The sequence below is a fragment of the Erpetoichthys calabaricus genome, chromosome 13 (genome assembly GCF_900747795.2).
Source record: "Erpetoichthys calabaricus chromosome 13, fErpCal1.3, whole genome shotgun sequence".
Classification (NCBI taxonomy): Eukaryota; Metazoa; Chordata; class Cladistia; order Polypteriformes; family Polypteridae; genus Erpetoichthys; species Erpetoichthys calabaricus.
In genome coordinates this window covers 3,689,740-3,702,763 of record NC_041406.2, presented here as the reverse complement: position 1 = coordinate 3,702,763, position 13,024 = coordinate 3,689,740, and the positions used below count along the sequence as shown (strand labels likewise).

Here is a 13,024-nt window from a genome sequence, read left to right as displayed (position 1 = left end):
TTTTTTCTGCTTTGTTTATTTTCAAAGTGGCACAGCAGTTAGGGCACAGATCCAGAGTCCCAGGTTTGAATCCCATTTTGTCATTTACTATGTATAGACAGTAAAATGTTTTTCTTCACCCAAAGAGCCAGAGACATGAAACAAAATGACCAAGTAGAGTGGTGGGGAGCAGGACTTCAGGGGGCTTCAGAATGTCATTTTGGAATGTCGTGATTGTGCTTATTTGCAATTTTGTTCATTCCATCATATGTATATGTCTCTTTGATTAGATCTTAGTGGAGAATATTGGGATTTATTTTTGTTCTCAAATGACTTTAATAACATTTTTTTTTTGACTGTCAGAGTGGACAGTTGATAATTAATGCAAAAATGATTTCCATTCCAATGCCATGTTTTGAACACTTGGTGAAAAACATCCTGAGGACAGAGATGGAGTCACTCCAAAATAACATCAATTAGACTGCAGCACAAACAGAGCTGTGGCAGATGATCTGCTGCTTTCCTACATCTGTTGTAAGCATGGAGTCTCAAACACATCTGTGTCAAAAGTTTCAAAAGCACTTCCAATAACGCCCACTGGGGGGGAAAACGATCAAAATCACGAGTTGAGACTGGCCTGGGAGAATCTTTATGGGATAAAAGATTTACAAAACACTCTTCTAATAGAAATGAAACTCCATGGAGCTTCTTCTTCATCATCATCATCATTTTGCAATTCTATGTGGGTTCGATGTCCTGGATCAACCTTCTCACCTTCTCTAAACACTTCAGTCCTCCCCAGTCAGGCCCCTTTTCTTCAGATCTTCTTTAACTTCATCCATCCACCTCTCCTTTGGCCTCCTTCACTTTCTCTTCCATTCCAGTCACTTTTCATTGTCTCTCCTCACCACATGTCCATGTGTAATTATGGCAGACAGCACCAGAATGGACGGGGTATCAAAGAAGGAAATGGTGGGAGATTAATCCAAAACTGAAAATTATTTTATTTAGTTACTGTATACACTCGTGTTTAAGTTCTCCTGCGGATAAGTTGGGGCTTGAATTGACCATATAATTTACGGTATTTTATAATGTCGGTCATATGAGTCGAATGCGGAAAACTCACGCTATTGGTCCTAGAGATTATGATATGCTGACGTCCACCTGAGAGAGGAACCACGGAGCACACAGCCTTATTTTTCTATGTATTATGCCTAATGTGACCACACAGTAATACCCAAACTGTTCCGAAGCAACATTTGCACTGTTTTGTGTTTTTTATATCTCACACCCTCATACATCTTTATCGTAAGAGCATCCCTTATCTACAATGGAGCATCTGATCAGAAGAAAATATGAAGCTGGTTTTAAATTAAACTTCGTTGAAGTGGTGAATTGATAACTGCGCTGCTGCAAAAAAATTCGATGCGTCTGAGAAACTGGTGCGAGATTGGAGGAGGTATTTTTGAACGGCCGTATAAGTCGGGGTCTGATATTATGATCGATTTTTCCGGTTTCAAGACCCGACTTATACGTGAGTATATCTTTATATATAATCTTCATTTGGATCTTGATCTTTGTCCGAGAATTCCACGCATGCGTAGACCGCCTTCCAGTTTAGTACGTTGTTGTTACTCATGGATGTCAACAATGTGCCGGAATAACGAAAGGGGTGGTGGACTGTGTTACGCTGGTTAGCTCCTGAGGCCTGGTTAGAGAATGAGATTGCCGAAGATAAAAGGTACGTGCCTATGTAACATATGAATGAAAGACAGACAGTGGGTAAAATGAATGACAACGTAACAGCACGTTCCGGAAATTATTATTGTTACGTTGTAGCCGGCGAGTGCTGCGCGTCTCACAGTTGTACCCTGGCTTGCTCACATGTCAGTGAAGTGATCCCTATTTATGCTTTAAAGAGCCTGGATACCTATGTGTCCCCCTTTTATAACCATTGCTCCGTGTATATTGCCTTACTCTTTGGATTGCAACAAAGCAACCTGTGAGATTGGAGAAAGGTTGAGAAGAGATTGTGAGAGGAAACGACAGCGTCGTGAAAATGAGACGGACTGTGAACGGAGAGAAGCAGAAATGTTCCTCCACCACCACATAATTACTATTCGGACAGTGATTCCGAGTAGGCCATTCTTATCGAATCAATGTCCAAGGGTTTTGTTTTGTAATTTTGTTTCCCTTATAAAAAATCATAATGCTGTGCGACGAAGGGCCCTGTTCACGACTGGCAGCTGCGTTTAAACAGGGAGCCCTTCACAGACAACTTTAACACGCGCAACGTAGTTGGGCGCACAAGGCTAGTAAGGTATATTTCAATGTTCTCACAGTTTGATCGTGATGTGAGCACGTTCTGTTTGCATGATTGTTTTTTTTTATTGTTGAAAGTTTATTTATTGTCAAATTTCAATAAAGAAGATTATTATTATTGATCCGCTGTGGCAACCCCTAACAGGAGCAGCCGAAAAAAGAAGAAAAAGAAGATCATTATTATTATCATCATCATTATCATGTGTGAGTTACTTATTTTGATGCTTACTTTTTATACTATTTGTATTGTTTGGTGGTTCAAGTTGTTACACTGGTATGATGTTATTTTTCTCGATTTTAAGCTGGAATATTCGTTCCCTCTTTCCTGCTCTCAAAGTTTTACTCGGGCTGTTGGCCTTTCTCTCTTTCTCTTGGGCGGGGGTTGAATTGAATTTAGTTTTGTTCAGTTTGACTTGATTGTATGAAATGTTACAAGAATTTAACAAATTCAATAAAAGATAAAAAAAAAATAGAATATTGTTGCTTTTGAAGTGAACCAATCAGTGATACAAAGTTTCGAATCATTTTAGTGAACTCAACGAAGTAACTCGAATCACTAAGAAGAATCGTTTTGCCAAACCAAATCAGAAGTAACAGATAGAAACGGAATGGCAACAGTTTCTTGAATTTATGCAAACGTCATTTTTTCTGCCAAAGTACAGTATTTAGAAATACCAAAAAATATATAAAAGATTTCTTTTCCTTTTCAGCGTTTTCGTTTTGTTTCAGCACTCCTTGTTGGCTAACTAAAAAGATTACAATATGGCAACTTTGGAGGCAACTCAGGCCCCTTCTTCAGGCGACATGTCATACGGAGACTGGAGTTCTCTGTGTTTATAAAGACACCAGGACAGATGCAACATTGGAAAACCTTTAAGTGAGACATCTTCAATGTCAAAAATTAATAGACCTCTTCAGGCTAAGATTCATTTAGCAAGAGAGGAGAACAATGTCTAGTCAAGATCTTTGGATAAGACGACTGTCCAACAAAGTCTTTTGAAGTTTCTGATGAGTTTTTTAATACAATGTGGGTCCTGTGGACAGGTTGTCTGTGTCAGTCAGTCCAAGAGATGCAAACAATCCACTGTGATAGACGGCCAGGAGCCCTGCCCCGCCGGGACGCCTGGAGGAAGGAGGAACCGGGAGAGCGGCACTTCTTTTCCCTGGGTACCCGGCCAGTCGTTGATCCCTGGGGGACAGCACTTCTGGGACACCAGGAAGTGCTGACAAACCAGGGATGGTTTATTCCCAGAGTGCTTCCGGGTGCAAGGGCAACACTTCTGCTACACAGGGGAGTCTATCATCAGGCACCTGGAACACATCCGGGGCTGGATAAAAGGGGCCGCCTCACTCCATTCGGGGAGCTGGAGTCGGGTGAAAGAATGATGGAGCTTGCGAGGCAGGAGTGGAGGCGGCCAGAAGAACCAAGGACTGCGAATTGTATATAGTATTGTATGTATATTGCTGTAAATAAATGTGTGTTTTGTACTTGTGTTGGTGTCTGTCTGATGGTATTCGGACCAGTTCTCACAGTGGCATCTCAGATGGGACTCTCCGCCTATTCCAAGGCGGGGACTCATCGAAAAAATAATTTTGTGAGTGGTCCGGCACCTCAGGCCACCACACACACACGCACCACAGACGGACTAGGACTAACCCCACGGCCGTCAGCGGTTCACAGAAGCGCTGTCTCCAACCCGATGGGGGAGAGAAACACCAGGCGAGGCAGGAGAGCCGCAGACTCACCAATGTTCGCCGTCACCGTGAAGAACGTGGTTGGCACATCAAAGGAAGTGGCCACTAGGAGGCAAGGAGCTCTGAGCGACTGGATCCAGGAGGTGAGTCCCAGGCCCTACGGCACTCGGCCTGCGGGGGTCAGTCGTGCCAGGCCCTGTATTTATCTTGCAGGAAGGGATTGCCTGAACTTGCGTCGCTGGCCGAGGTGTGCCGATCCATACAGCGAAGCCAGGGTGGTGGCGCTACAGGAAAGTGAGGATCCGCCGCGTCTCGAGATGCCACGGCAGAGGAGCTGCCACAAGATTCACCACCCCATCGGGAGTAGGAAGAGGATGACGGCAGGGAACCAGAAGTCCCTCCCTGAGGCAGGCGAAGGATTGGATGGTGTGTGTTGTGTTCCCGGCAATGATTGGCCAGAGGCGGGACCGGCGAATGTCCATCCCGAGCCAGGGGAGGACCCGACGGATCAGCGATGGAGGCTCCACGGTGCACAGCCGGCATGTAGGACAGATCAAACAGGTAAGTCTTCCACCAGCTGATGCTCCGTTTTTACTTGCGGCTCGGCGCAATCCAGAGGTTTCCTTTCGATTCTCCGAGTCGTTTTATCAGCTACTGCACGTCCTTCGAGACTGCATAGTCGAGCTGGAGGGGAAGGTGGTTGCACCACGGAAGACACTGGGACAGTGGACTGAGCGGCACGGCGCTGAAATCTCTAGCCTGAGGAATGTGGCGGTGTAGGTAGGACATGCCTGTACCGTAAAGGGAAATGGAGACGCGAGCGAAAGGGTCTCTGTATTGTGTGGTTCCAGGGACCAAGTAGCCGCATCTCCGATAGTGGATATGATGCAGAGGGCTGATCGCGTGGTGAGAGTGGTGCCAAGATGCTGGCTGGTGAGTGCCGCAGGTCTTAACGCCCTACTCCCAGAGCCAGCGTCAGTTTCACACTGCTCCACAGGGGTGCAGACGGCCAGGGGTCTCTTCCTTTCTCATAGGGAGACTCAAACCATCAGGGCACCCCAGAGGGAAATGAAGAACCGGAGGAGCAAAACCGGCTCTCCCCACAGAGAGAGATGTGAGCCCATGTGCTCACGTACGATAACAGGCTGCCCTCTGCGGTGGCAGAGGAAAGCCCCGAAGTCAGTGGGGAAGACGAGAGTGAGAGCGGTCCCGTTAGACAACCCGAAGACGGGAGCACAAAGGCCGCAGAGCCCTTTAGCTCCGGAGGACGCCAGGCAGTGGCGTCAGGGCAACGTCTCTGCTTTGTATTTTGCGCCACCACCAACTACTCAAAGCACCGTGATGTTTCAACAGTGATGGATTAAAAGCCAGAAGTCTGCATGACCATCAGCATCAAGTGACTCCGTGAGAACCCTAACTACAAAGAGGACTGTTTCATTTATGTGAGGTAGAATGCCCAGAGGGGACTGGGTGGTCTCGTGGTCTGGAACCCCTGCAGATTTGATTTTTTTCTTCAGCCGTCTGGAGTTTTTTTTGTTTTTTCTGTCCCCCCTGGCCATTGGACCTTACTCTTGTTAACTAATGTTGTCTTATTTTAATTTCTTATTTTGTCTTTTATTTTTCTTTTCTTCATTATGTAAAGCACTTTGAGCTACTTTTCTGTATGAAAATCCATCCATCCATCCATTTTCCAACTCGCTGAATCCAAACACAGGGTCACGGGGGTCTGCTGGTGCCAATCCCAGCCAACACAGGGCACAAGGCAGGAACCAATCCCGGGCAGGGTGCCAACCCACCGCAGGACACTGTATGAAAATGTGCTATAGAAATAAATGTTGTCGTTGTATTTTGCAGGACTGGGCCCTGGATGAGCCCGATTTGGACCTGATTCGTGGGAAACCTGCCCTCGCGGGATGGGCTGCTGCACCCAACGGATCTCTGATGATGGAGGGGCAGTGTGGCAGGAGGCTGGGGGGCAGACCCAGCCGGGACGCCTGGAAGGACCAGGAGGCAGTTTTTATGTCCAGCTGGGCCACAAGGGGGCACCCACCTTGGATAATGAGGGAACCACAGGGATGGAGCCAGGAGGCTCAAACCCTAACCCTAACCCTAACCCTAATCAGAAGAAATAGGGTTAGGGAGGGGACGCTGGCACACGCATGCTGTTGCCGCTCCACCCTGTTAACAACACTTTTTGCAAAATTTGCCTTTAATCCTACACTTTCTTATGCTTGTTTTATTTCCTTTATTGTACGTATAGTTTGTGGATGCAGTTGACTTGAATTGTATGGATTTGGTTCAATTTTTACAGATTTTATGGACTTTACTTTGACTGGGAACAACTGAATCTGCGGATCACGGGATGAGACCTACGTACATTTGTTTGTACCTGGCGATCTAGGAGCCTGGGATGATCTGTCTCCTGATTATATTTGCTATGCTGTTCTGCTCCCGATTCATTTTACTGTGCTCTATGACTAAAAACTGATGTGATGTTCACACCCACCTGGCTTGTAGCTCCGGGGTGATCACTCCTGTAATACCCAGTGTTACTGTTTATGGCTGTTTGTTGGAACCTCCAAATCCTGCTACCTCCTCCTGCTATGCTTTCTACTGCTTTGCTATCGCCGCTCATCTGTGCCACCGCACCCGCCTGCCCTTTCAGCTCCAGTGTGCTGTGCTGCTTCTCCACTGCTATCAGATAAGTATTGCTCAGTGTCCTGCTAAAATACTCTCATGACAAACTCCTTCATATTAAACTGTTTGTCCAGAGCAAATGGTCTGACTGGAATATCCTAAAAGACACCAGTATTTTGCAGTGCCTGAAATATGTACATCACGGGTCCGGTCACCACCACCTGCTCAGGAATATGCTGTCCTACTCACAGCCCTGGAAATAGAAGTGCCAGTGTGCCAAATTTACAGTATATGAAAATAAGCTCCGGTCACGGCTCATCAACTAATATTGTATTGTTTAATTCGAGATCTCTTAATGGCAAAGCATCGGTGCTGTCAGAATTCATCACTGACAGCAAACTTGATATTCTGTGTTTAACGGAGACTTGGCAAAAACCAAATGAATTTACGTCTCTCACGGAGGCGACACCACCTGGATTCACTTTCCTCACAGAACATCGCAGCTGAAGACAAGGCGGTGGACTTGCAGTAATTGTCAGAATGGATTTACACATCAAAAGAATCCCAATTGACTGTCCATTGTCTTTCGAGTGTCTGGCTCTTAAACTAATAACGGAATCAGGTCCCGTCTCACTCATTGTTCTTTATCGTCCTCCAAAATACAATGCATCCTTCTTATCTGATCTGACTGAACTTTTAACCCACTTAAGCTCCTTCTCCCAGAGAGTCATTCTTCTTGGTGATTTCAACATCTCCACATCTAAACTGAGAAATGACTTCCTATCCTTACTGGACTGTTTTGACACAACATGTTGATTTTCCCACCCACTCTGGTGGTCACATACTGGACCTGATCTGCACATCTGGATTATATATTTTGCCAACATTTACAACACTGACTTGGGACTCTCTGATCATAAAGCAGTGCTTTTCACTGTTTTGTTACCTCTCCCTCCTCTTACCTGTAAACGACAAATATGTTACAGAAACCTCAAAAATATCTGTCCCTCTATCCTTTCTGGATCCATTTCTGACCTTTTACTGTCTTCACCTATTCCATCAACACTAGATAGTCTTGCTGACCACTATAACTCAGCCCTTCATTCAGCATTAGATAAAACAGCTCCTTTAAAACATAAGGAGGTTTCCTTTAAGCGATCAGCTCCATGGTATAATTCAGAATTGCGATCTATGAAAGCAGTTGGCCGACACCTTGAGAGAATGCCACATACGACTGGCCTCACAGTACATATCCAGGCTTTCTCTGACCACCAAAGAGCTTACAGAGAAGCACTAACTGCTGTCAAGAACACCCATTATGGCAGAATAATAGAAAGTGGCCACGATAACCCAAGGGTTTTGTTCTCTGTAGTTCATAAACTACTCAAACCCACATCTGGCCCAACTACCCAACTACTGAAGTCTATGAGAAATTCCTCCACTTTTACCATAACAAAATTAAAGATCTAAATAATTCAACTAACATAAATACATCATCTGTTTATATCTTTCCCTGTTCTCCCACTCCATCCAGCTCCTTCTCTAAGTTCTCACCAGTCACATCTGCTTTTGTTAATGGCCTGCTTAGTAAGATGAGACCGACTACTTGTGTACTGGACCACATCCAACCACATTTCATGCCATAATCCCGACTGTTACAACAATAATAAACTCATCCCTTGACACTGGCTCTGTGCCGCTCACTTTTAAAATCACTTCTGTAACCCCCATGTTAAAAAAGTCTGGTCTTGATGGTGACAATCTTAACAATTTTCGGCCTATTTCTCACATACCTTTTCTGTCAAACGTTCTTGAGCGTGTTGTAGCTTCCCAACTCACCAACTACACCATTGTTTGTTCTTCCATGTATAGATCTAAACATGGCCAGTCCTAAACTCCCTGCCCTCCCCATTCCATAGTTTAAACAATCCTCAACTAGCCTACACATACGCCTCCCCAATACATTGGTGCCCCTCCAGTTCAGATGTAACCCGTCACGGTGGAACAGGTCCCATCTGTTCCAAAAGGAGTCCCAATGCCCTATAAGCCTATACCCTTCTACCCTGCACCAAGATTTGAGCCACGCATTAAGCCTTCTAATCTCCTCAGTCTTACCTGGACTGGCGCGTGGCACAGGCAGAACTTCGGAGAAGACTACCTTGTCAGTTCTGCTCCTCAGCTTGGCACCTAACTCCTTGAATTTGGATTGTAGAACTGACTACCCTTATGTAACTACTTAACTTCTAATAATTTGATGGAACCCTTTCAGTCTGGTTTCAGGGCGCAGCACAGCTGTGAAACTGCTCTGCTATGGGTAACCAATGATTTGCTTATGGCAGCAGACTCTGGACAAACCAGCATATTAATTCTGTTAGACCTCAGTGCAGCATTTGACACTCATGTCAGACATGACATTCTACAGTCCAGAATGGAGAACATGCTGGGTATCTCTGGCCCTGTCCTCCAGTGGTTCAAGTCCTATCTGACTGATAGGCAAGAGTTTGTTAGTCTTGGCAACAGCAGATCCAGCTCAGCGCCAGTCACACAAGGAACTCCTCAGGGCCCTGTCCTCGGCCCTCTTTTCTTCTCTCTTTATATTATTCCCCTTGGCCATATTATTCATAGCTTTGGACTGGGTTATCATTTTTTTGCAGACGACACTCAACTCTATTTCAATGTTAAAAGTGAAACTTCATCAGAGCTTTCTCAGCTCGCAACCTGCCTCAGTGAAATTAATACCTGGATGGATCAGAACTCTTTAAAATTAAACTGCAACAAAACTGAACTCCTGCAAATTCGGGACCAAAGTGCAATTTAATAAAATGAGCTCCTTCCCAGTCCATCTTGGCGGTGATCTCATCAGACCAACCTCTACTGTAAAGAATCTTGGTGTCATTTTTGATTCCTCCCTTTCTTATTCCACCCACATAAATCACATTAAGAAACTTTCTTACTTTCACCTCCATAACATATCCCGTGTTCGCTCCTTCCTCTCCTTCTCTAATGCTGAGAAACTTGTCCATGCTTTTATCACATCCCACATCGATTATTGTAATTCCCTACTGGCAGGTGCCCCTTCTAATCTTATATCACAGCTCCAGCTTATTCAAAACTCGGCTGCAAGAGTCCTTACATGAACCAGCAGCAGCGAGCACATCACACCATCCTGCTCCGTCTTCACTGGCTCCCTGTGTCTTACAGAATTGAATATAAAATTCAACTAATAACCTACAAAGCCTTAAATAACCTCACGCCAAACTACATCAGTGACCTTCTCCATCACTATGTGCCTGTCCGCCCACTAAGGTCCTCTGATTCTGGCAATCTTGTTGTGTCCCACACTAATCTACACTCCATGGGTGACAGCAGGGCCTTCAGCTGTATAGCGCCCAGACTCTGGAATGACCTACCGAAATTAATCAGGTCAACTGACTCCAACTCAAAACTCATCTCTTCAGGACGGCTTTTAGCTCTACTTGACTTTACTACCCTTCTCTTAGTTTACTTCTCTGTCAAGATGCTCATGTAACCTGCGTGTGTGTGTGCTGGACCATCAATTATGTTGTCTGTTAGGCTCTTTCTCTGAATTTACTGTCTTAATCTTCTTTATTTATTTATCTGGTTTGTACAATGCTATATACTGTATACCCTACTGTTCTTTCTTAAACTCTGTGAAGTGCCTTTAGCATAGGAAATGCGCTATATAAATAAAATGTATTATTATTATTATTATTATTGGGGCCCGTGGCCGCCACTGAGTATTGTGGAGCCAGGGAAATCTGCACTTCCGCCACACCTGGGCAGGTGGAGGAAGAACCTTCCAGGGACATCTGAAGTGCTTCCGGGTGCTCATGCAGCACTTCTGCCACACCAGGAAGTGCCGCCGGAAGGTCATCAGCAAGCACCTGGAGCACATCTGGGTGAATATAAAAGGGGCTGCCTTCCTACAGTAGTGGAACGAGAGTCGGGAGCTGGAGGTGGACAACGCTCCAGCGACAGGGAGAAGAAAGGCGGCCCACGGACGTTGGAGAGGCCCGTGGTTGGGGTTGTTTGGTGCTGGAAGGGGTTAATCGTAAATAAACGTGCGTTTTGTACTTGTGCTGGTGTCTGTCTGATGGTGTTCGGACCAGTTCTCACACCACATATCTAGCCTGTAACAGCCATGGACACTGTGAGAGGGACTTTAAAATCGCAGGGCTTATGGGAAACTTCAGAACACAGCAAATCTCTTTATAAGTTTCAACTGGTCCAGAATTCAGCTGCCCACCCGCATCATTACTGGAACCCCCTCTATTCACCATATCACTCCCGTTTTGCAGCAGCTTCATTGACTTCCAGTTAAGTTCCGCATTCAATTCAAAATTCTTCTGTTAACTTTTAAGGCTCACCACAAACTCGCCCCTCCATATCTGTCTGACCTCCTCCTTGTTGCCATTCCCTCCCGTACCCTTAGAGCTTCTTCCTCCATCCACTTGATTGTCCCCTTCATCCACCTTACCACTATGGGGGGGCACAGCATTCAGTTGCTATGCTCCCCAGCTCTGGAACTCACTACCATCTGAGCTTAGAAATATTGAACCATTTTCACTTTTCAAATCTAAACTTAAAACTCATTTGTTTAAGACGGCTTTTTCTCTTTGATTACAATTGCTCTGTCTGATTTTAATTTTTGTATTTTAGTTTTGTTTATAATCTGTGTTCTATCAATTGTTCAGTGTCTTTGAGTGTTTAGAAAGGCGTCTACAAATAAATAAAATGTATTATTATTATTATTTTTAAGAATGGGAAGTGAAACTCATGCTAAAATTTAACACATTACAACATGGTTTAAATAGAGACACGGGTCTTATGGTCAGATATGAAGATTGTTTGCATCTCTCGAACTGAAACAGTCAACTTGTCTACAGACCCACATCAGAAATTTCAAAAGACTTTGATGGACAGTCATCTTATCCAAAGATCTTGACTAGACATTATTCTCTTTTCTTGCTAAATGAATCTTAGCCTGAAGAGGTCTATTATTTTTTTACATTTAAGATGTCTCACTTAAAGGTTTTCCAATGTTATTTGTCCTGGTGTCTATATAAACACAGGGAACTCCAGTCTCCATATTATATCTCACCTGAAGAAGGGGCCTGAGTTGCCCTGAAAGCTGGCATTTTGTAATCTTTTTAGTTAGCCAATAAAAGGTGCCATTTTGCTTGACTTCTCATTACATTCATAATGGCTAACACAGTACAACACCCTAGTACTACAGCACTACTTGTTGAAAGCCCAGGACTGAATTATGGTGTACTTTCAGCCCTCACCGTTTTTCGCTTCAATTTCAGTTTTGCGCTTCTCGTTTTCTTTTCTCAATCCCCAATTTGTTTGCTCAGTCGTCATTTTCTTTGCTCACTGCTCCATTCACATTTGTTGTTTCAGATTTGTTTTTGTGTTTCCCATTTGTTTTTATTTCTTATCTTCTTTTTTCGGTTTCTGATTTGTTTTAGTTCACTGCAGCGTACAAAATTCAAACACATGACTAAATAAAAAACTTGAGCCTTACTAATTAAAAGACATTTACAAAGCATAAATTTACCTGTATAAACTTCCCAAAAATCGCAGTGGGTGGGATGCCTGAGAACATAAACTTGTAGGAGTTCCAGGCGTGCTTTGTGTCATCCGTAAATGTGATTGAGCGTAACTCAAACGACGCCCCCGTGCCTTACGAGTTTCCTTCTAACCCACCTACCTTGTCTCTGTGCCCAACACGTGACCAGACATGTGAAGAAGAGGAAACAAAATGTGCTCGTCATCTTTGTGATCTTTGGCAGGTTCTTCATCTAAAACAAGGCAGAAAATGAGATTAGCGAGGAGAAAACGAGTGACGGGAAATATTTCAAGGCACACAAGAAACGACCCCTCATTGTAAGGCACATAGCGGGGTGCAGACCTGAGAGTCAGCTGTTTTGCCATACTTACCGTGAACGTGCACAGCGTTTAATTCGGAAGAGACCCATCTCTGTCTCTGATGGTAACGCTGTGGTTTTCAGTCTCAAACACGGTGTGAGGTCTACACAAAGCACGGACATAGAATTGGGGACGACGGTGGGAAATATAGGAGTGGAGCCTCACAGCAGGAGTGATGGAAGTGAAGCTCAGCGGAGTGTGGAGACCTGGGGGGTTCAGACGTGCCACTGTGTAACCAACGCTCTTTTGACTCTTATTTTATTTTGGGTCCTCATGGACCACCAGACAGTCGGTTGTGCACCGCGCTGCTCTCGTGTACACCTACACTGATATTCAAATATGTTTAAATTATAATTAAAGAACATTTTCAGTTACCTGTTATTTAAAAATTAGGCAATATGAAGACAATATTTAAAACTGGAACAGATTCATTCATCGT

The 13,024-nt window shown here is 44.5% G+C and overlaps 1 protein-coding gene across 1 annotated transcript in view; it reads right to left on the bottom strand.

Annotated features, from left to right (window-relative positions):
* LOC114663936 (collagen alpha-6(VI) chain-like) overlaps window positions 1-13,024 on the bottom strand; it is a 208,342-nt gene that overhangs the window by 193,376 nt on the left and 1,942 nt on the right. The window contains exon 2 of the mRNA XM_051936116.1: window positions 12,368-12,458. Within this exon, the coding sequence (XP_051792076.1) occupies window positions 12,368-12,458 (91 nt within the window). The remainder of the gene's footprint in view (window positions 1-12,367; window positions 12,459-13,024) is intronic.